Source organism: Heteronotia binoei, chromosome 1 (assembly GCF_032191835.1).
Source record: "Heteronotia binoei isolate CCM8104 ecotype False Entrance Well chromosome 1, APGP_CSIRO_Hbin_v1, whole genome shotgun sequence".
In the NCBI taxonomy this organism is placed as follows: domain Eukaryota; kingdom Metazoa; phylum Chordata; class Lepidosauria; order Squamata; family Gekkonidae; genus Heteronotia; species Heteronotia binoei.
Genome location: NC_083223.1, coordinates 133448160 through 133475615, shown reverse-complemented (window position 1 = coordinate 133475615; position 27456 = coordinate 133448160). Strand labels below are relative to the sequence as shown.

Below are 27456 nucleotides of genomic sequence, written 5' to 3'. Positions count from 1 at the left end.
TCATTTGGATGTTTTTTGATCATTTATTTCTTTGTGCAGTCTTAATAACATACACCCATGAGGAACCGGTCAAGGTCAGCTTGGGAGAGTGACCACTATAAATTTTTCCCCAGTCACCTTCCCTCAGTCCCTCAGACACACTCACAGAAATCCTGTCAGAACTAAAGTAAACTAGGCACCAGACAGTTTTAAATTCAAAACCACACAAAGAATATTTATTGGTTCACAAAAGGTAAGAGAAGAGGATAAAATAATATTAATTAGTTGAAGTAAAAACAAATCAGTTGGCAGGCAGGTGGTTGGTAAAATAAGCTCTAAACTCCAGAGATTTATCAGGCTGAACAAATACAACCAGGCAGAAGATTCTTAAATTACCAAACAGGCAGGCTTTAGAATTATTCAAAACTTTGGACAGGGAGGCAGTGCCTACTGAGCATTCGGAACGCTTATGCAGTCATGATGGTATAGCCTTCTCAAATCATAAAAATAATAAACTGTCATTCACTCTTTGCCACTCACACTGAGGACTCCTGACTTGTGCCAGATCAATTTTCCCTCACAGACATACACACAAGCATACAAGATCCACACCTTCTGAGTGTTATTTCCAGCCCCTCACTCCTGTGTGACCCACCCAGCTAGATTCCTAGTCTGAATCTTGGGATTCCCTTCTAGCCACCAGAATCCAGTCCTCCTTTCTGAGAGTGTTTGAGTGTTCTCCGTTTACTAGAAGTCTGCCCTGTTGTGCTGACAGTTCCTCTAAGAGAGTTCCTCCTCACAGACAGTGCCTGGTTTTGACCCACTTCTGACTACAAAGTCTCCCAAGGACAGAAGCTTGTTTCAGTTCTGTCTACCAAGGAACTCAGCCCTACTGGCTGTTCTCAGCTCCTTCCAGTTACTTCAACAACAACTGATCAGCCTAAGTACACAGTCTTCAGTCCACCGTTCAGTATTCAAGCTCCAACTCAAGACTCAATCTAAAACCCTGAGGTGTTTTACTTGCCTCCAAGCTTCTCTCAATTTGCTACATTTCTGTTACCATAGCTATGGCCCAACCAATTGTTGCAAGGCTGTTCCCAGCTTCCAGGCTAACTTGCCTGCATCTGTCACAACACCATAGACTGAAGAACACCCTGTTGTTTACAGAAATTGAGGCAAGAGCATCCTGTCATTTACAGAAATTGAGAACTGTTAACATTTGTCATATCAGTGCTTTGGACATTGGATATGATGTTGTTTTGTAACACATGTATAAATGGTATTGGAGAGTTATATTTAAAGTATTTGTGAATATATATGTGTTTAAGGCATGATATTAGTGTCTTTGATTAATGTTCATGAGCTTTGATGCAGCATATTTCTTTAATGTTCTTGAGAAACCCATGCTGACTCTTAGTAATCACAGCCATCCTTTCTAAATTGCTCAAGGACTGACTGACTGATGATTTGTTCTAAAACCTTCTTGGGTATAGAAGTCAAGCTGATGGGTTGGTAGTTAGCCAGATCCTCCTTTTTCCCCTTCTTGAAGATGGAGACAACATTTGTCTGCCTCCAATCTTCTGGCACTTGTTCTCCAAGAATTCTCAAAAATAATGGGCAGGCTCAGAAATTACATCTGTGAGTTCTTTTAAGTATCCTTGGATGCAGTTCATTTGCCCCCAATAACTTAGTTTCACTTAAAGAAATGTACTACCCCTATGCCAATCCTAAGCTGCAACTCCCTTCCCATATCATGTGTTCTAGTTGTACCATGTTGAGCACCATTTCCATCAAAGCAGGCAGAGAGGTTTAAAAAGTGGACTCTTCCTTTATTCTTTCCTCAAATACTTTGCCCAGATGCTGGAACCACCTACTGGGACCCAAGCTCCTCTGCAAAGGGGGCAGTAGGGAGTTCAGGGATGTTTTTGCCTAAGGCACCTAAGGTAAATATCTTATATTTTAACTTAGTTAGACCAAAGGCTTTTGTAATATTTTCCTTAGTTCTATACTCACTAGGCATGACAGCTATTTTCCATATATGTATTCTAGTTTAATCATTAGTAATAAAGTTTCTTTCATGCTTATGAAAGCAGACTGTGATTCAGATCTTACCCACATATCTAGACCTATTATTATTAGATTTATTAATCACCCTATTCCAGCTTACACCAGGCTCCGGGCAATGTACAAGGGCATAATGCCATAAAAACAATACATAATACACATACATGCATGCACCAGGTGCAGCTAAAGTAATTGGAAAGCTCTGCTCTTTGTACTTGCTCAGAGGCAGCCTTTCTAGGGTTCTCCAAAGCACTGGTTATGTGATAGGCTGGGTTTTATAACTTGAAATGGTGGTCTGAAAAGGGACACATTTTTACATGCAGGCATTCATGCAACATACATGTGAGAATATACAGACCCAGGATGGGTTAGTGACAATGTGCATTCTCCATATGTGCAATGGGAATGTAGTGTGTACTCCCAAAATGAACAATAAGAGTTTCTGAAAAGAGCTCTAATTCTACCAAAATATTGAATAACCATGGACAATTAATATTTTAAAGCAATTTAATCCACTGTAAATAAGAAAAGGAACAGAGATATTTTAACTTTATCTTGCTACACATTAAGAGAACATAAACGAGATTTACTGAGATTCTGGGGAGCTGCCAAAGTAGAGAAACTATAAAGCAGTTCAACAAAAGTCAAATCACCTTTTTTCAGAGATCCAGCCAGACAAATAAAATAATGCAGTCAATAGAAGTCTTCATTATATAAAGCTGGACAATCCACATTTCAGAACCACCATACAAGAGAATTATGAGATCCAGCTAAAGTTAGATATGAGGCCAGTAGATTTAGATTGCAATTTTATGCACATAAAATTGAGAATACATGGGACATACTCCTGAGTAAACATAACTAGGGCCATATAGTTTGCACATTATCTAACAGAATATATAAAAGGGCGTAATAGCAAATGATGAGCTGATGAAAGGTAAATTCAGGCTATAAATTTATTATTACCTTGTCAAACTAAGGAACATGAGTTCAGTGTTGTTCCTCTTCATGCTTTTTGATTTACAAGTTCAGAACACAAGTTCAGTGCACATTTACAAGTTCAGCACAGAACTCTGGAATGCATTTCTATCTGGAAAGAAAGATTGTATCTTGTCCTGTAATTGGCCATGGATATTGCTAGATTGTTAGAATGGCCGTATAAGTAAATGCTTGACATAGCACCTTCCTTCCTTCCTCTTCTGTGTTAATGTCTTCTGCTCTAGTTTCTTTTGTATAAAACAATTGTTATTAATTTGCAATATATTGTTATAATATTGTTAAAGAAATAAAAGAATCAATACAAATTTATACCAATACATTACACTTTTCCCCCCTCCTCCTCTCCCCCCTTTTTATGACCCCCGACGGTGTTTACTTAAATTGGTAAAAATACAAGATAATTTTATCAAATCAAGAATCTTCATATTAAAACCTTATCACCATAAAAAGAAAGAAAAAAATGAGTATGAGAAATCAAACCCTATATGTCCATCTTCATTCTTATCCTTTCACTTTCATCAAAAATAAAAAAGGAAATTATTTCTTTATAACATAAGGAAATTATTTCTTAATAGGATTTAGTCCATTATTCCACAAAGCTTCAGCTGTTATCAAAAATCACTAAATGTCCCTTTACCTTCCAGTATTTTTCAACATATTTTTGGAATTTCTCCCATTCCTTTCTGAACTTCTCCAAATCATAATCTTTTAAGATTCTTCTAAGTTTGTCCATTTCACTCTAAGACATTTCTGCTCTAGTTTCTGATCCATTAATTTAAGGATCAGAAGCATTTGTTAGACTTCTTGTTCTTGTGTCAGCAGAGCTGTGGAAATATACATTCTAGCTCCCCCTAGAGTTAAATGCATCATGTCTGAGTATGACATTGACCAAGCTACTCACATATTGTTGCTTCTCAAACAGTTTAGAGGGAAAGAAGAAATCATTAAGTGAGCAGAGCCTCAGCAGGAACTTTATGCTTGTTTTCCTTAAAAATATTTGTTGTTTTGATTTCTGATTTTCTACTGCTTCTCTACTGCCCCCAGCAATAATATAACATGCTATAGGACAGTCCTGGATGAATGTTATTAAGAGCCTTTGAAAAAGCTTTGGTAAATATAAGCCAGCAAATATTGTTTGATAGTTATCATCAGGGCATTTTTGGTAGGAAAAGCTGCCCTGAGCCCGCCTCGGTGGGGAGGGTGGGATATAAGTGGAATAAAATTTAAAAATAAATAAATAGCCCAGCAGAAATTTATTTGCATATTAGGCCACGCCCCTGATGCCAAGCCGACCAGAATTGCGTTCCTGTGCGTTCCTGCTAAAAAAAAAAAAAAAAAAAAAAAGCCCTGGTTATCATCCTGTGGAGTCAGGACCAGGTCAGGAAATCACAAAGCAAGTTGCAGCATTGCAGAGAATTCAAACTAATTTTCAACTGTGTGCCAGACATCAGGAGTGGCTAATGACAGAGGGTTAGTGACTGAGTGTCCTGGGGAAGAGAATATTAGGATTAGGGAATTGTTTCATGTTTACAGGAAAAGTGGAAAGCTATTGTGGTTTGAGATTGTGATTGGATAACTGTATTTATGCAGCATATATGATATACTGGGAACTCAATGAGTATGGTATACTGAGAATTCAATGAGCACAGAGTCACTTTAAAATTAAAATTTATTTTATTGTAATAAAGCAAAAAAGAAGACTGCAGATTTATACCCCGCCCTTCTCTCTGAATCAGAGTCTCAGAGTAGTTTACAATCTCCTTTATCTACTTCCCCCACAACAGACACCCTGTGAGGTGGGTGCGGCTGAGAGGGCTCTCACAGCAACTGCCCTTTCAAAGACAACTCCTGCAATAGCTATGGCTAACCCAAGGCCATTCCAGCAGGTGCAGGTGGAGGAGTGGGGAATCAAACCCAGTTCTCCCAGATAAGAATCGAGTTTGATTTCCCAACTCCTCCACTTAAACAATTTATATAAACTATACTTTAGTGTGTGTCACCCCACAGCTAATTGCTTTATATACTTAGACCTTTTTCTGTGGTTTTTTTCTCTCTTTACTGCTAAAACAATACCAGGAGCAGATTGTGGTAAAGACCATAACTTGTCAACATGGAAAATTAGAATAAAGCTGAGAAAAATACCAAAGGATTCATAGTGCCAAAATAAAATCTAAACAACATTCCTGAAGAGTTTAAAGATGATGTGAAGAGCAGATTTGCATTACAAAGTGCAAGTAAATGGAAACCAGAAGAACTATATTACCAGAAGAAGAGATATTATCAAGGAAAAATGTACGAAGACCACCCTGTAGCCAAAAGAAATGAAAGCCTTGATGGATGAATTTCTTAAAATTGCTAAAGATAAGTGAGAAGCAAAAGTGAAAGTGAAAAAAATAGAATCAGAAGTCTAAATGCAGTATTCTACGACTTGCACATAGATACAAATAGAATTATTATAAAACCCAGCATAAAGAAATAGAACAACAACAAAAGAAAGAACAAGAGATATGTTCCACAAGATCAAGAAATCAGAGAAAATTTAAAGCACAGTTAGGCATGCTGAAAGATCAACAGGGATAGAATAAAGACAAGAAGACACTGAAGAACTATACAGAAGCAGTGAAAAGGATGATAGATTCTTTCAAAGAATATTCTTTAGAAAAATAATTTATAATAAGAAAGTGAAGTGAAAGCCGCACTCAAAGCAACTGTGAGAAATAAATCACCAGGAATAGATGAGATATCAATAGATGGGATACCAATATTTCAAGAAAAAGGGTCCATCAAAATCTTAACAAAAATATGCCAACAAATATGGAAAACAAAATAATGGCCCATATATTAGAAATGTTCAGCCTACATTCCAATTCTGAAAAAAGGAGATATCAAAGACTGCAGCAACTATCAAACCATCATGTTTCTCACATGAGTAAAGCAATGTCCAAAACCTTACAACAAACACCATTACCATATATAGAATGAGAAATACCAGATGTTCAAGTTGGATTCAGAAAAGGAAGAGGCACTTGAGACCATATTGCAAATTTATGTTGCTTATTAGAGCACATGAGAAAATTTCAAAAGAACATCAGCTTGTGTTTCATACATTTTATCAAAGCTTTTGACAATGTAAATCATGAAAAGCTGATTGGTTTTCAAACAAATGGGTGTATCTCTCCATCTGATTGTTTTGATGTACTCTAGACCTGTACTCTAGACAGGAGACTACTGTTAGGACAGAATATGGAAAAATATAATGGTTTCTAGTCGGCAAAGATGTCAGACAAGGATGTATTTTATCTCCCTATCACTTTGATATGTATGCAAAACACATTATAAGGAAAGCTGGATTAGATACAAATGAAGGCAAGGTGAAAACTGGAGGAAGGAAAATTAACAATTTGAGATATGCAGATGACACTACATTATTGGAAGAAACAGTGAAGACTTGAAACAACTACTGCTGAAGGTTAAAGAAGAAAGTACCATACTTAAGCAAGATTACAGCTGAACATCAAGACAAAAGTAATGACTACTGGGGAAGTACACAGTTTTAAGGTTGACAATGAAGAAATTGAAATGTTCAAGATTTTCTATTATTTGGCTCAATCATCAACCAAAAGGGACACTGCAACTAAGAAATTAGAAGAGAATGAAACTGGAAAGGACAGTCATGAAGGAGCTAAAAATATTCTTAAAGGAAAGAATATGTTGCTGGCAACCAGGATAATTCATACCATAGTATGCCCCATTACTATGTATGAGTGTGAAAGATGGACAATAAAGAAAGCTGTTGGAGGGGGGGAGTCAATTCATTTGAAAAAGAGAATTCATTTGAAATGTTATGGATACCATGGACCACCAAGAAGTGGTTGCTAGATCTAATCAATTCTGAACTCTCCCTAGAAGCTAAAATGACTAAACTAAGGCTATTGTACTTTGGTTACATTATGAGAAGACAAAACTCAGCGGAAAAGACAATAATGCTTTAAAAAGCATTAAGCCTCAAGGCAGCAGGAAAAGCCTCAAGGCAGCAGAAAAAGAGAAAGGGCGTTTTCGCACTTACCTTAAGCCGGAGCGACGTCCCTCTTCACCGCGCAGCGTCTGCACGGTTTTCGCACTAATTGCTCCGGAGCACCTGGAAGGGCCGCAAAGTGCCACGGCTTTTGTGGCGCAAATGTAAACCGGTTTTTGGAGGTTTACATTTGCGCCGCAAAAGCCGCGGGACTTTGCGACTCTTCCAGGTGCTCCGGAGCAATTAGTGCGAAAACCGTGCAGATGCTGCGCGGTGAAGAGGGACGTCGCTCCGGCTTAAGGTAAGAGCAAAAACAACCAAAGACTCAACATAAAAGGACCTGACTCAATCAAAGAAGCCACGGCCCTCATGTTGTAAGATCTGAACAAGGTTTTTAACAATAGGACATTTTGGAGGTCATTAATTTATAGGGTTGCCACAAGTCAGAAGCAACTTGATGGCATTTAAAACACACATAGTGAGCAACATAAAAATATTTAAATAATAAAATATAGCCAAAAATAAAGCAAATTCAGCAAAGGAATTTAAGCACATCATAGAACAGTTACAAAATAGTAATAAAATAGAGCAGAACACATTCTGAATAAGTGATGTCAATCCTGATAAAATTCATTTCTGTAAATTCAACATGGAATTAAAATTGCAAAAGAATTCTTTCGGCAGTAACATAGTTTTCATAGGCCATCAACATGCAACAAAATTAAAGCATTAGGAAATAATATAATTTTCACTCAACATCTAAAATTTGGAGAACTAGGTGCCCAAATGAATCTGTGGGCAGGGCAATTTCATTGGTAAGGTACCACCATTGAAAAAGTCCTGTTTCCACTCACCAGCTATTTCACTTAAGAAGATAGAGAAAACAAGGCCTTCAGTGCTGCTGATCTTAAATGCTGAACTGGTTTTGGGAGGGGGGGGGAGGAACCTCCAGACTGCAATAATAATACCTTCTCTTCTTCTCCTACTTTGTCTTGCTGCTCTGATTCTCCCTTTTTAATACAGTCCTAATCAGTCACATACTTCTAAACCTAATCTGTTTAGGATTTCCCTATACATTAGGGAGGTCTGGCTGTTGTACTAGTTATTTTTATTCTTCTATTCTTGAAATTATAGGTTTTGAATTGTATTTTTATTATGTCAGGGTTTAATTAAACTCTGAGCATGGGGAAAGCAGTTCAGAGAACAAGGTACTGGGTTGGATCCCAATAGTCTCTTTCATTTAGAGAAAGCCTTGCTTCTATTGTTATACAAAAAAAAAAAAGAGGAAGCCTTGCTTCTTCAGAGGAAGCTGGTTCTACAAGAAGAAAGCGTCCTCGGGTGAGTCAAGGGATCCAGTCCATTGTTTGTCTAGAACAGGGGTGTCGAACTTATTTGTTATAAGGGCCGGATCTGACATAAATGAGACCTTATTGGGCCAGGCCATGTCGAATTGGGCCAGGCCATGTTGGGCTGAGCCATTTCGGGCCAGGCCATGTGTGTACCTTATTTAAGATTGGGTAGCAGAGATATAAACTTTATAAAGAATACAAACACAATTAAATATTTTTTTTAAAAAAAAAATTTTTGAAACATGCTTTAAATGTTTGTACTCAGTCTTAAAGGTGTTTTCTTTGTATTTCTCCCATGGGATCCAGGGAAGTGGGCAAAGGAAACTGTGGCTCTTTCCTTCCTTCCCCAGGAAGAGAGTCTTGGCTCAGTAGCTCTGCTGTATAATTGAGAGAGCATGGAAAAACAAGCTCTGCCTTACCCTCTTCCTTTCCAAGGGAGGAGCCTCAGCCAATGGAGAAAATAAGAGGTTTTGCTCTGAGGCTCCTATGCAACTGAGCATGCCTTGCAAAGCAAGCTGTTATGCAGAAGGAAGCAAGAGACGGAGAGAAGGAAGCAGATGACAGCCAGTTGCTTGGGGACCTGATAGAAGTTCTCCGGGGGCCTGATTTGGCCCCTGGGCCACATGTTTGACACCCCTAGTCTAGTATACACATTAAGTTTATATAAATTAAAATTTAAAGTTGGCGCTTTTCAGTTATTTGATGTAAGAATTCATTCTACATTTTAAAACTACAAATGAAAAGTGACACTTCCAAGAGTATTTCTGTTTTCACTTGCAATTAAAAATAGTCCAACTTAAAATGCTAATTTCACTGAGAAATAATTGTCTGTTTCAAAATGGATTCAGTTTCTGATTTTTGTGTTATAAGCTTACTGTGCCTGGATTTTGGACACTGCAAGGAAGAATAGTGTAAATCACTCTCTGTTTTATATTTTTTATTAATTTTAACTACAAAGAGAAAAAGCATAAGCACAAGTATAACAAGAGGGGGAAATTTTTGGAAATTCTTCCATTTGTAATCCCAACAGAAAAGTTTCTGCAATTTAAGAAAGTTGCAGAAACTTTTCTGTTGGGATTACAAATGGAAAAATTTCCAAAAGAAGTTAGAACTATAATCTGGTACTTGCTTTCAGCTGCTAGGACACTGTATGCACAGTTGTGGAAGCAAGAAAAAATACCAGAAAAATGGGATTGGATTGTAAAAGTTATGACATGGCGTGAAATGGACAAATTAACAAGAATTTTAAGAGACTATGACTTAGAAGTTTTTAAGATGGAGTGGGAAAAGTTTAGAAGATATGTAGAAAAAGAGTGGAAAATAAAAGGACATTGGACAATTTTTGATAATGATTAAGTCTTAGAAAGAAGAAGAATATTCATCTTTGTTTTTATTAGTTTAGGGGTACCTTTAAATGTTAGTATTTTAAGTAAATAACACCGGCGGGGGTCAAGTAATGGGGGGAGGGGTGGTTAGAAATAATATATGGGATAGATAAAAAGAAGTTATTAACGATGCAAGAAATAGATATTGTTACCATATTTCATTTTATTTGATTTATATCCCGCCCTACCCCATCGAGGTGGGCTCAAGGCGGCTCACAACACAGAAATTCTAACAATAGGGTCGAAAAATTAAAATACATAATAATTTACATAACTAAAACAACTAAAAACAATTGATCAATGTCAGCGTGCTATCTTCCAATCTTCCTTCAGAATATTTCAATGCCGGTCAGTTATAAGCCAACCGGAAGAGGACAGTCTTACAGGCCCTGCGGAACTGTCCAAAGTCCCACAGGGCCCTGACCTCCTCCGGTAACTGGTTCCACCAGCAAGGGGCTGAGATTGAGAAGGCCCTATTCCTAGTTGACTTCAGCCGGGCCTCCTTTGGGGATTACAAGCAGATTTCGAGAGCCGGATCGCAGCACTCTCTGGGGAGCATATGGGAAGAGACGGTCCCTAAGGTAGGCAGGTCCTAGGCCATATAGGGCTTCAAAGGTAATAACCAGCATCTTGTACCGAACTCGGTATATTATTGGCAGCCAGTGCAGTCCCCGGAGCCCCGGCTGAATGTGCTCCTGTCTAGGGAGCCCTAATAACAGCCGAGCGGTGGCGTTCTGCATTAGCTGCAACTTCCAGGTTCGGCACAGGGGCAGCCCCATGTAGAGGGCACTACAGTAATCCAACCTTGAGGTGACCGTTGCATGGATCACTGTTGCCAGATCATCCTGCTCCAGGAAAGGAGCCAACTGCCTTGCCCGCCTAAGATGAAAGAATGCGGACTTCGCAGTGGCTGCTATTTGGGCCTCCATAGTTAAGGCAGGCTCCAATAGTACCCCCAAGCTCTTGACCCTGTGCACCACTGTCAGTGGCACACTGTCAAAAGCCGGGAAAGGAATTTCCCTTCCCGGACCACGGTGACCCAAGCAAAGGACCTCTGTCTTCACTGGATTTAGCTTCAACCTACTCAGTCTGAGCCATCTAGCCATGGCTTGTAATGCCAGGTCCAGGTTTTCTGGGACACAGTCAGGCCGGCCGTCCAAGAGGAGATAGAGCTGGATGTCATCAGCATACTGGTGACAACCCAGCCAATACCTCTGGGCAATCGGACGCATGTAGATGTTAAACAACATTGGGGAAAGAACTGCCCCCTGAGGCACCTTGCAATCAAGCGTGTGCCTCCGGGACAGTTCACCCTCAATCGCCACCCTTTGTCCCCGACCATCAAGGAAAGAGGAAAGCCATTGTAGGGCAAACCCCTGAATCCCCGCATCGGGGATTATTTGTTACTAAATAAAATTGTTTTAAACCAACAGGGGGGGGATACAGAGTGGAAAATCAGAAACAAAGAAAGCTGCAAATCTATCAGTTACATTTTTACCTCAAAACAAAATACCTAATTCTTTCTACCTGCAAGTATTGAGTTTTCCCCTTATATCCTACCATCTTCATTTACCATTATACACTTTTTACTAAACTATTACTTAAAATACAAGTCTGAACTATTCTTCTTCAGCAAACATAGATATAAAAAAGTCACAAAGGTCTCAACACAGAGCTAACTGGATAAGCTTAACCATATTAAAAATACAAACTGACTTATTTTAACAATGTCATCATTTAGATAGACATAAAAAACAAATATCTCTTTATCCCTCTAACTTACGTATTTCAAACGGTTAGAGGAAAAAAATCAAATTTAAAATAACATAAAAAGTAGAGAGATAAGAAAAACAAATGGTAAACAAGGAACATATTAGTTTATCTGTCTCAATATAAACAATTTCTCCAAACAAACATAATAAGAGCAGATCTACCAGATTACAAAATAATTGTGTTGTCTGTCTTCTTAAAAATTAGTCCAAGTTAACTGTTCGTTTATCTAAAGTTCTTTTCAAAACTTTTCAATCCTTTAGCTCTTATATCCATATTGCTCTGAGAGGAACAAACCTATTATATCCCAAAGATCTCACTTTGCCTTTAAAATTGCATATCTTGTTGAGAGTTCCATACTATCCAGTTACCCACAGAGAGAGAAAACAATTTAAAATCCCTTCTTCCTGAAAGTTTTCCACATTCTGATTTTTTGTAATGAAATGTGCATCCTCTCCCCTTAATGCAATCACCCCCCTCTCAGTAACAATAGTAAAAATCCCATGCCATTAGATCCTCTCAAAAAAACTTCAAACAGTCTTTAACTTCCGGTTCTTCTTAGTAACTGCACCATAAAGTTCTATTTTGGTTTTCTTCTTTTCGTTTCCTGATGGATCTTTTTCCATTTCCAACTCAACAGACATCATCAAGATCTCTTTGTCACTCTGCACATGTAGATTCAAGTTTTCGCTGACTTTCAACATAAAAGCTCCCATTTTTTTATCAACTCTGTTAATAAACCAAGGTCCTGCTTTGGAAAAAATATGATGTCCATTGTATCTTTTTAATGAAACATTTTGCTTTGTGATGCCATTTTACTCCACAGAATAACTCAGTCTAATAAGTAACTCAGAGATCCAGTTAGTCTATCCTTCCAAATCTCCACCAGCTGTATATCTTAATTGTTGCCATTTCAATGGTACTCAGATGACAGATTTAAATCTCTTTGGAATATATCTCATTTGTTCAGACCAAATTATAACCAAATAATAGTCTCTTTATCACTTATTCAGTCGTAATCCGGGTTGCATTAAATATTTATATTCAGTCAAATTCAGGTTTTTGCAAGCATTCAAAGTTGTTCTTTTTATCTTTTGGAAGCTGGATTTACGGGAAAGTGGGGGGGAAATCACCTCTTTCCCTTCCTTTGAACTGGCCTGTTTGTTGTTATGTAAAACAACCCATTAGCCGATGGTATGAAAAGCAAACTTAATTGCAGAGTAGAATTGCTGTGATTGAGATAGGAAAGCAATACATCAAAGGCTTATTAGCAGCGAAGAAAGCAAGTGGTCGGGTTTTCACCTCTTTCTGCTGTAATGGCAATCAAGGCAGAGGAGCATTGAAGTGCACAAGAAGAGCAGGAACAGATGCCGCTATATCCCTGACCTCCTGTAAAAGCCTCATGCTGAACGAAGACCCCTCCAGGGTCCCCCCAGAGGTGCCCGATTCAGGGGGGCCACTGAGCTCAAGGCGATGGAACCGAGAAGTCCCATAAATCACTCTTATTAGAATAGATATGGGACTACTTGGCTTCATTACATAACTTTATCCAGAGTTAGTTTTTTTTCTCTCCAAAGGATTTGCAAATTATAGGTTTTAATCTTTTTGACCACAGGTCATGTATAGCTCCATGGGAAGAAACTGACAAGTCTATTTCTTGGTTTATTCTTTTTTTGTTTAATGAGCGATAGTTGAAAATTCCTTATGGAATAGACCTGTGTTTAGAATTTTAAGTGTTTTTCAGCCATGCCTTGAACACATATGTGAGGATATGGCCTCAATTTTCAGTAGTCTCCCTTTTGTACTTGGGGTGTCTTTGAAGATGGTTGAGAAGGTACAGCAAGTGCCAAAGATGACTAGAGATATAAGGGCCAGGAAAAAGGAAAAATGTGGTATGTCTGTGTATCAATTTTTAATGAGTTTCCTCCCCTCGTTTAGGTATGATATATGCACCCTAGATCAAGAAACAAGCTAATGTGTAGGAGAGGAGATAGGTTCTATATAAATCCTTGGTTCTTTGAAGTCTCTAAACATAAAAATGAAACTTCAGAATCTGTCAGCCTCTAGGAGCAACTTTCCAGATAGCACAGTGGGCTGTACTGGGAAAATAGAGACAGGAACATCCTCTCTGCAAGCGGAACTGCACTTGTAGTCCTTTGTATCTAAAACAATGCATTTTACTTTTTTCTACAAAAAAGTCCAGCAGGAACTCATTTGCATATTAGCCCACACACCCCTGACACTGAGCCAGTCAGAACTGTGTTCCTGTGTATTTCTGCTAAAAAAAAACACCCTGATTTTACAGGTGCCTGGAGCAGGCAATGGGATAGATGAAGGCCAATCAATTGAAGCTCCAGCCAGAGAAGACTGAGGTGTTGTTGGTTAATGAAAAAAGCTACTTGAGGACTGCAAAGTCCACTTGTCCGGGAACAGCTTACATTCCCCCTGAAGGAACAACTTCATAGCTTTGGGAAGCTGTTAAATACTGGCCTATGGTTGAAGAGGCTGTTCTTTTCCTCATATATGCTCTGATTACATTGCCTCCAGTTTAGATTGCTATAATGTGATCAGCAGCATTGCCCTTGAAAAATGTCCAGAAATTTCATTTGGTCCAAAATGAAGTGGCCAGGCTATTCATGGGGCTGGATAGAGGAATAATATCACTGTGCTGCAAAACATTAACTGGCTGGCCATTTGTTTCCAAGCTCTATTTGTCACGAGCTGGGGCTGAGTCAGGCAAAGTCCAGGGCCGGTCCAGGGTCTGCAACTGGTGAGCAAGGTGGGTCCAAGGCGCCAAAACAGAATCGTAATCCAGGTATCACAGGTCAGAGGTTCCGAAGCCGAAGTCAGGGGGTCCAGAGGTCCAAGCCAAAGTCAGGAATCCAAAAGCCAAAGTCAAGAGCCAGAGTGGATGCTAGGATGTCAGGTATGTGACTAGTTGCTTCCACAAAGCCTCCTCCCAAAGCCCACAGCTATATAGCCCTCTGCTGCCTGTTGCTCATTTGGGCTAATTGCTGTCTCAGAGCAGCTGCCAGGATCCTGCCGAAACTTAAGCATCCTCACACTTAGAAGGGCCAGAATCCTTTCACCACTCAGGGCTCAGGGAGCGTCTTGCTTGTGAGCGTGCCGCCCTCCTCCGATCCCTGAGGTCCAGACGAAGGCGGTCACGCACACGAGCCACCCGAGAGGGCGAGGCAGGGGGGCTTGGATCTTCTTCAGCAGGAGGCAGGGGCACTGGTGCAGGTGGCAGGGGCACAGTTCCTTCTGCAGGCTCTGCAGGCTCGGCTTCTTCTGCAGGGTCCCCAGCACCCATGACACTATTCAAAGTGCTGGCTCTTACTGATAAGCCCTGAGTGGCTTGTGGTTGGAGTACCCTTCCCCAATATTGTCCGGCCCTAAGATTTGTCTTCTAAGACCTGTTATCTGTACCTCTGCATACAGACTAGAGAGGTAGGACGTTTTGACTAGTGGTGCTTGTCCATTTGTTATGGAATGCCCACCCCACTCCTTAAGGCTCAACTGGCATGTACCTTAATCTTTGTGCGCGTCAAGCTAAAATCTTTCTTTTCACCTAGGCTTTTAACTAAGGGTTTTTAAAATGTTTTTAGCTGTGTTATGGTCTGCTTCTATCCTGAGAACTGTTTTCAGGATATTTTAGGATGTTCAATAGCCACTGAACAGCCTAACAATATCCCTTAAACCATTTTGTGCTTTTTTAAGGCCATTACTTGCTTTATTGGCTGTTTTAACTGGCTTATAATGTTAATTTATATTGTAGTTGTATGGTTTTATTGTATTATTTTTATTTGTGATCTGCCTCACACAGTTCTCGCAAGAGAAGTCCATAAATAGTTATTTAGTAAATAAATTTAGAATTAAAAATAAGCATTGTATAACTTTTTACTTATTTTATTAAGCTTATATTCTGCCCTATCCCGACAACTTCAATTATAATTTATAACTTCAATCATGCTTCTCCCCCTATTTAATTTTTCTCTGAGAAGAAGCAAGGGGTGCATAGTTTTCAAGAAAGAAATTGTCCATTTGCATTACAGACAGAAATGAATTGCAAAGGACAAGTCATTCCTGTCCTTACTTGGTGTCCTTACATGCCTCTCATATGTATTTCCCTTTTCTTCTGATACATGTACAGATAGATAAAGAGGGATAGCCTATGAGGCATTTCCTTTCTGAGCATACACATCTCTGTCACAGTCCCTTTTAACTTCACACTATTCACTTCCTCATGCGGCTCCATCCTTGTGGACTGTGCTCCAGTGGTAGTTCATTTTAATGCCTCTGTCCCACTGTATTTTGGAATGAGGAAATGGCTTAGTTAAAAATCACATGAGTGTTGTAAAGTGTAGGATGGTTGAAGTGCTGTTATAAATCAATTTTCCTGAATAGACAGTGATCAATCCAGAAAAAGGATAAACATGCATTTAAAGCTGCTTTTTTTTTTTTACAGATGAACTACAATGTTGGGGAAGGTACTAAATGCTTTGAGTTCATGTTACTCACTGTCTGGGGTGACATGTGTGGCTCTCGTGAGCATTGTCCCCAATATGGCATCTCCACCAATGTTTCAGAAAGGTGACTGTGCATCTCCCTGAGGTGCAAGCCTCATGCCAGGGATGGAAGGAAATTGTGAATGTGCCCTGTGGAGTGAGTACCACTGCTTTGTTTAATCATAGCAGAATTTTGAGAGATGGAGAATGGAATGCAAAAAATAAGATGAACGAGAATAAAGTAAAAGCAGGCCTCGGATTCATGGGAGCTCACAGGAGCACAGCTCCTGAACCTTTTGGAGAGTTCCACTTCCTCCTGAGAGTTCCTCCTCCTCCTCCTGAGAGTTCCACCTCCTTGTCCATTGAATAGTAGGTGCAGCTGCATAACAATCCCTGGATGAGCTCCACCACCTATTTTTCTACAAAATGACCCCTGAGTAGAAATAACAGGAGGAGCTGATGATAAACAAAGCAACAATTTTCAGCTGTTTTATATAAGAGAGAGCTCATAATGTGAATGCTCATGTTTTGGGGTTTGTTGTATATTATACAGAGTTCATATGAATCCATAAGCATAACAGTTACAACCAAACTCTAATATACATACATATTTACATACTGTTCTGAGGCCCAATTAATACTTCTAAAATGTGGGTTTTCATGCAATAAACTAGAATGAATTTATTGAGGAAAGACCTTGTTCAACGTTTCCATGTTTGTCACAGAAGAATCTTGATAATTAAAGTGTATGCACCATCACAAACAGCATGGGGGAGGTATTGTGAATTTTCTGCATTGTGCAGGGGGTTGGACTAGATGACCCTGGAGGTCCCTTCCAACTCTATGATTCTACGATTCTATTGCAAGTGGATTTTTAAAAAAAAAAAAAATTATAAGTACCGTTTTGTGCTCATGTTTTAAAAGCAAACTGCAGCTATAAGAGATCAGAACAGTTAAGAAAAGGAATGTGTGATTTCAAATGACAAGTTCAATGCACTATAATTGTATTTGAATATCCTCTTTTCAAACTCAGTTGTTTACACTTGCCAGCATTATGCTGCATTATTGGACAGAATATAAGTAAGAAAGCATAGCTCTGCAAGGAAAGAAGCTAGACACTTTTGTTATTAAGTAAAAACGGGGAATTCAGAGAACCCGCTTAAATTATATTTACAACACTGCAATATTATATCCATATTTCAGGGCCTTTTTAAAAGGAGGGGGGTATTCTGTGAGACCACTGGTAACACCACCAATGATAACAGCACCTTCCCTTGAAAATCCACATTATTTAAGCCACATGTGGAAGATAAGAAACTGATACCACACCTGTAAAAATGCACAGGAAGGGCAGATATGGCCAAGAACCCTGCCCAAAGCAATTCCAATGCTTGTGGATTGACTCCCAACGAAATTAAGAGTAGCTCCAGCATGCAGAAAAGGATCTTGTTTTCTTTTGAAACAAAATCTAGCTTTATTTGGATGCTGGATTCTTCAGCCAGTATTAAACTCCTTGGTTGTGAAGAGGAGGAGAAGACGACGACGACAACACCCTGTGAGGTAGGTGGGGTTGAGAGGGCTCTCCCAGAAGCTGCCCTTTCAAGGATAACTCCTATGATAACTATGACTGACCCAAGACCATTCCAGCAGCTGCAAGTAGAGGAGTGGGGAATCCATAATAGCCCATGCGGCTGAAGGCCCGACGCGTACCCTTTGCCCTAAAACCTAAGATCGAGGAGGAGCTAGACCACCTTGTAGAGCAAGGGGTCTTAGAGCCGGTCACCAGTGCCCAATGGGAGACCCCCATCATCACCCCAGTGAAGCCCAACGGAATGTCCACATCTGCACAGACTACAAATACACTATCAATACGACACTACAGGACCACACCTACCCAGTCCCTGTGGTCAGCCATGTTCTGGCTTCACTGGAAAAGCCAAAATTTTTGGCAAATTGCACCTGGCCCAAGCATACCAGCAGCTCCCAGTGGACGCCACCACGGCCAAGGCCCAAACTATCATGACACACAGGGGCGCTTTCAAAGTCAAGTGCCTCCAGTTCGGTGTCAGCGTGGCCCAGGGATCTTTCAGAACTTAATGGTCTCCCTTTTAAAAGGCATCCCTGGGATCCCGGCGTTCTTTGATGATGTGCTGATCACTACCGCCACAGATGAAGAGTTAGCCTTCCACCTCCACGATGTGCTCCAGCGTTTCAATTTGACCAGCCTGAAGGTTAAGTGGGAAAAGTGCCTCTTGGGGGTCCCAAAAATTGACTTTTTGGGCTGCACTGTGGACGCGAGCGAGATCCACCAAGCGCAAGACAAGATCAGGGCCATCTGCGATGCACTGGCCCCCCACCAACAAGGCAGAGCTTCAGGCATTTCTCAGCCTCTTGAATTTTTACCATGCCTTCCTTCCCCACAAGACAGCAGTGGCCGAGCCTCTCCATAGGCTCCTGGACAAGAGGACTCCTTAGGTATAGGGTCGCCGGCAAGCTGACCTCTTAACTTCAAATAGCTTGTTGGGCTTGGATTTTACAGCTTATGCGTCCCACCAGGACAAACGTTCGGTCCACAAGGAATGCCTTCTGCAGGAGTAGGGTGGTGGTGCCCTCGGCCCTGCACCAGTAAGTCTTAACTGCACTGAACAAGGCCTATCCAGAGATTGTGCAGATGAAGGCGCTCGCCTGCAGCTATGTGTGGTGGCCCGGGATTGATGATGCAATTGAGTCCTGGGTTGCCCGCTGTCAACCCTGCCAGGAGACCTGCCAGCACCTTCTCGCACCCCTACACAACATTGGGAGTCCACCTGCATCTGGATTTTGCGGGGCCTTTCCAGGGGCAGACTTTCTTCCTATTCATGGACTCACACTCCAAGTGGCTGGAAGTGATCCCTCTGTCATCAATGTCCTCCTGAGCCGCCTCGGAGCCCTCTGCCGAGTTTTCGCCACTCGTTGCCTGCTGGACACACTTGTTTCAGACAATGGGACGGCTTTAACATCGGGTGAATTCCAAGCCTTTTGTGTCCGAAACCTGATAAGACACATCAGGTGGGCCCCCTTCCACCTGGCCACGAACAACCAAGCAGAGAGGATGGTGCAAACGACTAAGGAATTGCTCCACTGCATCATCCAAGGGGATTGGGAGGCCTGCCTTGCCTAGTTTCTCCTGGCCCAGCATGCTATCCCCTGCACCGCCACTGGCCGCAGCCTGGCGGAACTCCTAATGGGATGACGGTTGTCCACTCTTCTGGACCGATTGCACCTGGACCGAGCCCTAGACCTACAGGAGATGCTGTAGGTGCTCTGGTGCCCCATGGGTTTGATACAGGGGACTTGGTCTTTGCAAAGAACTTTGGGGGTAGCCCAACCTGAATCTCGGTTTTAGAGTCGGTCATGTATGAAGTGACCACGGAAGGCCCATCCTTTGGCAGCACATCAACCAGCTTATGGTCCCACATGGCCCCAGGGGATGAGGTCAAGAACTACAGCCCCAATGACCAGCCAGCCGTTCAGACTCCCCCACCAACCGAGTCAGCTGAATCAGAGACCCTGGCTCCCTCCGGGTCGAGGTGGTAGCCACTGAGGACTCCAAACCACCGACCAAAACTCCAGCATCAGTGGCCCCTCCGCCTACTCCGGTGCTCAGGCAGTCTACACAGGAGCACCGCAAGCCTGCCTGCCTAAGGGACTATGTCTGTTAAAGCTTGCGAACTAGCGGGGGAGGGATGTTGTGTAAGTGGACTAAGGTTGTGTATAATTAATGGTGTTCCTGCCTGGCTCATTAGAGCCTTTAGGACTGAGCTTGCGGACTCTGGAACAATGGGCAGTAGGATCCAAATCCCTGCCCCCTGCTGGTTTGAATGATTCAATGGCATCCTTGTGCAGGAACCTTGAAGTACGGTATATATAGTTGGCCCTTTTGGCTCAGTTCTCCAGTCTTAGCATTCAGCCATTACCATGCTGTACTTAATAAAAGAGCTATGATTACAGCAACAGCATCTCTGACTTGCATTGAACCCACTATATTATAGCAACCCTAGGGGTGGACAAGAAAGATCAAGCTGTCATGGACCTCCTGTATCCCCATAATAGCTCCTTCTGGAAGAAGGACATATTTAGCAGTTTTTACTCTTTACTTCCTTGGCAGTCAAACCACAAGCACTGGAATAAGTTTGGGCACAGTTCTTCTGCCCTCCCTCTGCATTTTCACAGCTGTTGAGTGATGTCAACATTGGTGGTGTCATCAGTGGAGTCACAGCATCCCGTTTTTAACAATGGCACTAAAAATTACTGTATCACTGGAGAACTGTAACGATAGGCTTAACAGGTTCTTCGAATTCCTGGCTTTCGCTTTTAAAAAATTAATTCACTGGCCCTTTTCTGAAATTGACAAGTGGTTGTAAAGCCCCATTTTCCATATTGCCAAACACTAGGGGTTTCTCTGCTACTTTATTGGCTACTGAGAAAAATGGAAAAGAGTCATATGATCTCATAATATGGGAGGAAACATGTTAAGTGTACTGAATGCACAGTAGAACCCACTGACACTGGCACTGCAAGTTGTGATCATTGGCAATGAGTGTGTGTCTGTGTGCACATGCATCTGTGCAAAGTCAACTGCAAGCCACTACATTTTACACAGGGTTGTAATTTGTATGGGGAAGGAGTCCTCTGGCAGAAGCTCTGGAGAACTTTTTATTATTTATGTTGCTGCATTTATTTAAAACCATTCATCCCTCCTCTTCAAGAGTCTGATAAAGTTTCCAACAAAATTAAAGCCTCATTAACAAATACCTTTGTACTCAAATCATTTCTCCAAGATATGCTTTGATTATATGGTTCCAGAGTGGCACGTTATATTAAGACAGAAATTAATAAAGAGGAAAGCTTGTATGGGGAGCATCCAGTACACCAGCATGTTTGCAGCAAACAGACAGGAAAGAGAGCAATATGTTGGCATAGCAGGTTCTTAGTTCATTAGCTATGCCAACATCTTGCCTCCCTATCAACTCTCACTAAAAGGAATCCTCATCAGGATTTTGACAGTCTGAACACATAGTCCTTTATTGAAGAGTTGCTTGGCCTGGTGCCAGATGAGATTGTGCTCCTTAGAATGACCTCACCTCTTCCAGAAGCATGAGAGAAAGAGGCCACTCACCTTGCTCTGCCAAGGTTCTGTCAGCCTTTGGGGATTTGCTTAAAATGCCTGCACTTTAACTGTACCCAGAGAGGAACTGTGGTAAAAAACATGTCTATGCCTCTGCTGGGCAGCCAATGCAGCCCAGTCACCACTCTGGGTGACCAGGGTGGGTCCTTGGCTACTTCCCACAGCGTCCTGGAAGCAAGCCCCAGTGGTGGGACTCCCTTCTGAGGAGCCATGCCTCCTATTGAGCTGGGCAGGGGACTGGCCTCCTTTTAACACCTGATGCTACTGCCTGAAGAGCTTTTTTAGTCTTGTACCACAAAATTGAAAGGGGGGGGCATTTTTGCCAGTGCCCTAGGGCAGCTGCATAGTAACCCAAGATATTCTTATAAAGTTTGGTACTTTGCAGAAGGTCTTTATAGGAGGGAAGTTCAACAGCTGCGTATAGGAGGGAAGTTCAACAGCTGTCCCTTTGGTGTAAAGTAAATAATCTTATTTTTAATATAAATAAGACGAAGGAAATTATAGTGGATTACAGGAAGAGTAGTTTGGACATCCAGCCGTTGTTTATTGATGGTGTTCTGGTAGAACAGGTGACAGAATGGAAGTTTCTGGGAATTACCATGAAACAAGATCTAACATGGGGGGCAAATACTTTAGCTCTAGAGAAAAAGGCCCAGCAACGACTATACTACTTAAGACTCTTAAGATCACTACAACTGTCAGGGAGTCTGCTGGTTGCCTTTTATCGTAGTTCCATTGAGAGCATTTTATCTTATTGCCTCTGCGCGTGGTTTGGGAGCTGCACGGAGGCAGAGAGAAGGGTGCTCCAAAGAGTGACGAGAAGCGCACAAAAGATTTGCGGATGTTCTCTCCCCTCATTGGTGGATCTGTATAATATGAGATGTAAAAGGAAGATACAAATGATCCTAAGGGACCCTTCACATCTGGGCCATTTGCTATTTGAGATCTTACCGTCAGGTAGACGATATAGAGTGTTGAAGGCTAGGACAAACAGATTTAAGGACAGTTTCTATCCAAGTGCTGTGGTTAGGTTAAATGCAGGGTTATGAAGGATTATCTGTTTTAGATGTATTTAAATGGTTTTAATGGTTTAAATGGTTTTAGATGTATTTAAATGGTATGAATATGAATATGTGTGTTTGATGTGTTGGTATGTTTGTGGAAGAGCACCTCATTTCGTTGCTCTCTTTTTGTGGAGAACAATGACAATAAATTTATCTATCTATCTATCTTATGGCTGTCACCATTTTAATGTTGGCTTCCAGAGATTGCCAAAATGGTCAACTTTGTTCACTAATGCATTAAAGGTGAAAGTGTTTTCAAAGCTTTAGGCTTCCCATCCCAGTGTCTAAACCTCATGCAACTCCTTTTAACCCCCCCCCCCGCCAAAAAAATGTTTAGTATGTTTTAATTCAGCAATCCTAGACTAGCAATAATCTCATGACACTTGTAAAAAAATCAAAACTTAAAAATAAGGGGGGAATTGAGCTTGTTTGCTGGTGAAGGGTGGAGGATGGTGGAAGGTGCAGAGTGGGAGGAATGACCTCAATGTGGGAGGTGGAGTGGCCTTCAAGGGGCGGGAAAAGGACAGGAAGAATCCAAGGGAATCAGAATCTGTCCAGTAATTTCTGACCCTCTGTCCATTATTTTTTAGAATTCTTGGAGAACAGGTGAGATGCCAGAAGATTGGAGGAGGGCAAATCTTCAAGAAGGGGGAAAGGAGGATCCAGGTAACTACTGACCTGTCAGCTTGATTTCTATACCTGGAAAAGTGTTAGAACAAATCATCAAACAATCAGTCCTGGAACATTTAGAAAAGGCAGCTGTGCTCACTAAGAGCCAGCATGGGTTTCTCAAGAACAAGTCATCTAAGACTAACCTTATCTCTTTTTTAAAAAAAGATTGCTACCTTGCTGGATAAGGGAAATGCTGGAGACATCATTTATCTTGATTTCAGGCATTTTATAAGGTTCCACATACTATTCCTGTTGACAAGTTGGTAAAATGTGGTTTGGATCATGTTACAGTTAGGTGGATCTGTAACTGATTTGACAGATTGCACCCAAAGAGTCATGAATGGTTCCTCATCCTCTTGGAGAGGAGTGAAAAGTGGAATGACTCAAGGATCTGTCCTGGGACCTGTTTTGTTCAACATCTTTATAAATGATTTGGATGAAGAAATAGATGGAATGCTTATTAAATTTGCTGATGATACTAAACTAGGAGGGGTTGCAAATACAGTAGAAGATAGAGACAGGATACAGGTTGATTTTGTCAGGCTGAAAAACTGGGCTAAAACAAATAAAGTGAATTTTAACAGGGATAAATGTAAAGTTCTGCATTTAGATAGGAAAAATCCAATGCATCATTATAGGATGGAGATTTGTCTTGGCAGCAGTATGTGTGAAAAGGATTTAGAGGTCTTAGTGAACCATACACTGAACATGAGTCAGCAGTGTGATGTGGTGGCTAAAAAGGCAAATTCAATTTTGGGCTGTATCAACAGAAGTATAGTGTCCAGATCACATGGGCCGTTTTCCCACTCACGTTTTACTGGCGCCACGACCATCCTGACGCCGGCGAATCTGCCTGGATTTCGCAACAGAAGCGCCGGCGCTCCCAGAAGCGCCGGCGCTTTCCGTCGCTAAGCCAGCGCAAACGTTTTCCTGCATCTTTGCGATTTCCGTTTGCGCTGGCTTAGCGACGGAAGTAGCCGGCGCTTCTGGGAGCGCCGGAGCTTCTGATGCGAAATCCAGGCAGATTCGCCGGCGTCAGGATGGTCGTGGCGCCAGTAAAACGTGAGTGGGAAAACGGCCATGAAGTGATAGTATCACTTTACTCTTTTACTTCAACTTCACTTTACTCTACTTTGGTTAAACCTCACCTAGAGTACTGTGTTCAGTTTTGGAGACCACATTTTAAGAAGGGTATAGACAAACTGGATCATGTCCAGAGGAGGGCAAAGAAGATGGTGAGGGGTCTGGAGACCAAGTCTGGAGACCAAGTCCAATGAGGAAAGGCTGAAGGAGATGGGTATGTTTAGCCTGGAGAGGAGACAACTGAAAGGTGATAGGACTGGACAGAACTTGAAGTACTTGAAGGGCTGTCATATAGAGGATGGTGCAGAATTGTTTTCTGTTGCACCAGAAGGTCAGACCAAAACCAACAGGTTGAAATTAAATCAAAAATGTTTTCAGCTAAACATTAGGAAGAACTTCCTGACAGTTATAGCACTTCCTCAGTGGAACAGGCTTCTTCAGGAGGTAGTGGGCTCTCCTTCTTTGGAGGTTTTTAAGCAGAGGCTACATGGCCATCTGACAGCAATGCTGATTCTGTGAATTAGGCAGATCATGAGAAGGAGGGTGGGAAGAATTGCATCAGTGCTTAGCTCTTAGCTCTTTTGGCCCTTTGTTACACACCCAGGGAAATGCTGACTGATACTTTGGGGTCAGTCAGCAATTTTTATCCAAGCCAGTTTGGCAAGGGATCCTGGAGGTTTTTGTCATCTTCTGGGCATGGAGCAGCGGGCCACTGGGGATGTATGTATGTGGAGGAGAGTTTTGTGAAGTCCCTGCATTGTGCAGGGGGTTGGACTAGATGACCCTGGAGGTCCCTTCCAACTCTGTGACTCTGTGTATGCTTTTGAATTACCTTTGGTTTGGAAGCAAAACAAGGGGAAAAACTAACACAAAAGAACTCTCAGAAACAGTGACCAGAAAATGAGCTGAGTGCTGAAGGGAGACAAATCAATGTAGAATGAAAAAGAAAACTCAATGGACATGCATGGTGAAAGAAAGGCAAAACTTCCAATCAAAATCAGCTTCTAAAAAAAGATTCTAGAAGATGGTCTAAAAAAAATTGGAGGAAAGACAAAAAAAACCAAAGTGAAAACTAAAGGCACAAAAATGTGCGCAGAAATCAGGGGCCAGAGCGAACAAAAACAACCCATGTGGAAAAGCCTATATGGCCTGTGTATAGCACACCTATGAAAGTATTCTAAATATGCATACTCCTTTCCCATAGAATTTCACGGTTTCTCTAGTTGAAATTCTAGTCTTCTCTCCTCCCAGCTTCACAGAATTAGTTCCTTGTATTCTAACTACATAAACTAGTAACTGCTGAACATTTATTACAAAATCATCTGTGTGAAATGATAAGTGTTGGATTGTTTAAAACAACTTTGATCTTCGCAGAGCTGAAAACTGGCCACCATCTATTTGCTCAAGGTAGCGCCTATAGAACTTCCTTACTTTTTCTCCTATAGATGTCAATTCAACAAAAGGTACCAAATTAGCTGTTCTGTTTTGTTCATTGAAGAAGCATTCAACCACACAAAACATTTAGGCTAATAATGCTGATATACAAGTACTACTCAGGGAGAAAAAAATCCAATTTATTACTCTGGAGAATTCCATTCATGATAGGGTTGCCAATCCCCCGGTGGGGGCAGGGGATCCCCCGGTTTGGAGATCCTCCCCCCGCTTCAGGGTTGTCAGAAAGCAGGGGGAGGGGAGGGAAATGTCTGCTGGGAACTCTTATTCCCTATGGAGATTTATTCCCACAGAAAATCATGGAGAATTGATCCGCGGGTATCTGGGGCTCTGGGGGGGGGCTGTTTTGGGGGTTAGAGGCACCAAATTGTCAGTATAGCATCTAGTGCCTCTCCCCAAAATACCCCCAAAGTTTCAAAAAGATTGGACCAGGGGGTCCAATTCTATGAGCCCCAAAAGAAGGTGCCCCTATCCTTCATTATTTCCTATGGAAGGAAGGCATTGAAAAGGTGTGCCGTTCCTTTAAATGTGATGGCCGGAACTCCCTTTGGACTTCAATTATGCATGTCACAGCCTTGATCTTGGCTCCACCCCTAATGTCTCCTGGCTCCACTCGCAAAGTTCCCAGATATTTCTTGAATTGAACTTGGCAACCCTAATTCATGAACAGTAAAACTCCCTATTGTACCATGAAGCTCACCTTAAACTAGACATTAGCTCTCAGCCAAGACACCCTCACACAAGTTTCAGAAAGATTAAAATAAATGGAAGGGCAGGATAAAACTATAATAATAAATATGAGTAATAAATAAAAGATGAAAACAAAGCATCCCTTCTTGCAGGCTACCCAAACAATTTATTGTAAACATTAACAGGTTATTGAATGAAAATGTCATACTATCCCTGACAGAAGATCTACCTCATATGTATAACTGTTCTGTTATCAGCAGACAAACTGGATTCCTTTTCATTTTACTTACTTATCCTCTTTTGTAAAACATACTAACAGTTCATGGCCACAGTCTTGAAATTATTTAGTAGGATTTGTATTGACGTCAGTGAGAATATGTACTCTTAAATCTGCAGCTGCAATTGGCTAAGACTGGAACATGTGACTTTTGTTTTACTAATTTCTTCCCCTATTCTAAGTTTCAAGATTGGGGGAGGAGGTATTTTCCACACAAATCCTCTGCAAATGGTAACTGTCAAGTAATTGGATCAGTTTCAGAAGCATAAAGTCTGCAACTGGTACTCTGTGTAAATTACTCAGCATTTGAAATACATTCACTTGGTTTCTTGCTCTTTATAAAGGCTCAGCCACATTGAGTTATACAGAAGAATACCATAACTAAAAGTGCCGTTACAAAAACATAGTTTATAAACATTTTTTTAATTATACCCCTGGGCACCATGAGCTCTGCTTGGCATGCTGGCACTAAAAATAGAAATTAAAAAAAATGAATATGTAGCATAGACCATGAAAAGGCTGAATTATTTTACTTACTTTTATTCCAGAGAGGAGTTGCCATTTCTTTCTGTAGTTCTGTAATTGGCTGATAAAGTCACATGATCTTATGAACTAAAATAGAAAAGTCTCAACAGAGGGCGACTGAAGCAGCAGAAGATGGAAGAGGGAAATGGATTTGAAAATATGCAGTACACATAAGCTACACTGCCATGTACAGTGTGCAAAATAAAATATGGGTTCTTTCATTTTAAAAAGGGGCACCCACTATAGAAAACTTCACCCTTTAAGCTTCCACTAAATTTGAGCTATCTACTTTTGTTCTTTTGCATACATACATACAAAATACACACACACTTTGTTGTTGATGAATTGCAGGCAGGCCTCATTTTGGGCAGGAACTCATAGGAGCAGAGCTCCGGAACCTCTAAATTTTATTGTGCTCTTTCTTACCACCCCCACCCCACCCCACTCCTAAATACTT

At 41.2% G+C, this 27456-nt stretch overlaps 1 protein-coding gene across 3 annotated transcripts in view; it reads right to left on the bottom strand.

Moving 5' to 3' along the window:
- Positions 1-27456, bottom strand: part of ESR1 (estrogen receptor 1) — a 387454-nt gene that overhangs the window by 304439 nt on the left and 55559 nt on the right. Inside the window, exon 1 of one of the 3 annotated variants that reach the window (XM_060240927.1) lies at positions 27012-27047. The exons of the other annotated variants lie outside the window; for them this stretch is intronic. Coding sequence (XP_060096910.1) covers positions 27012-27036 — 25 coding nt within the window. The 5' untranslated portion in view covers positions 27037-27047. Of the gene's footprint in view, positions 1-27011; positions 27048-27456 lie in introns of those variants that run through there. 3 annotated transcript variants of the gene reach the window in all.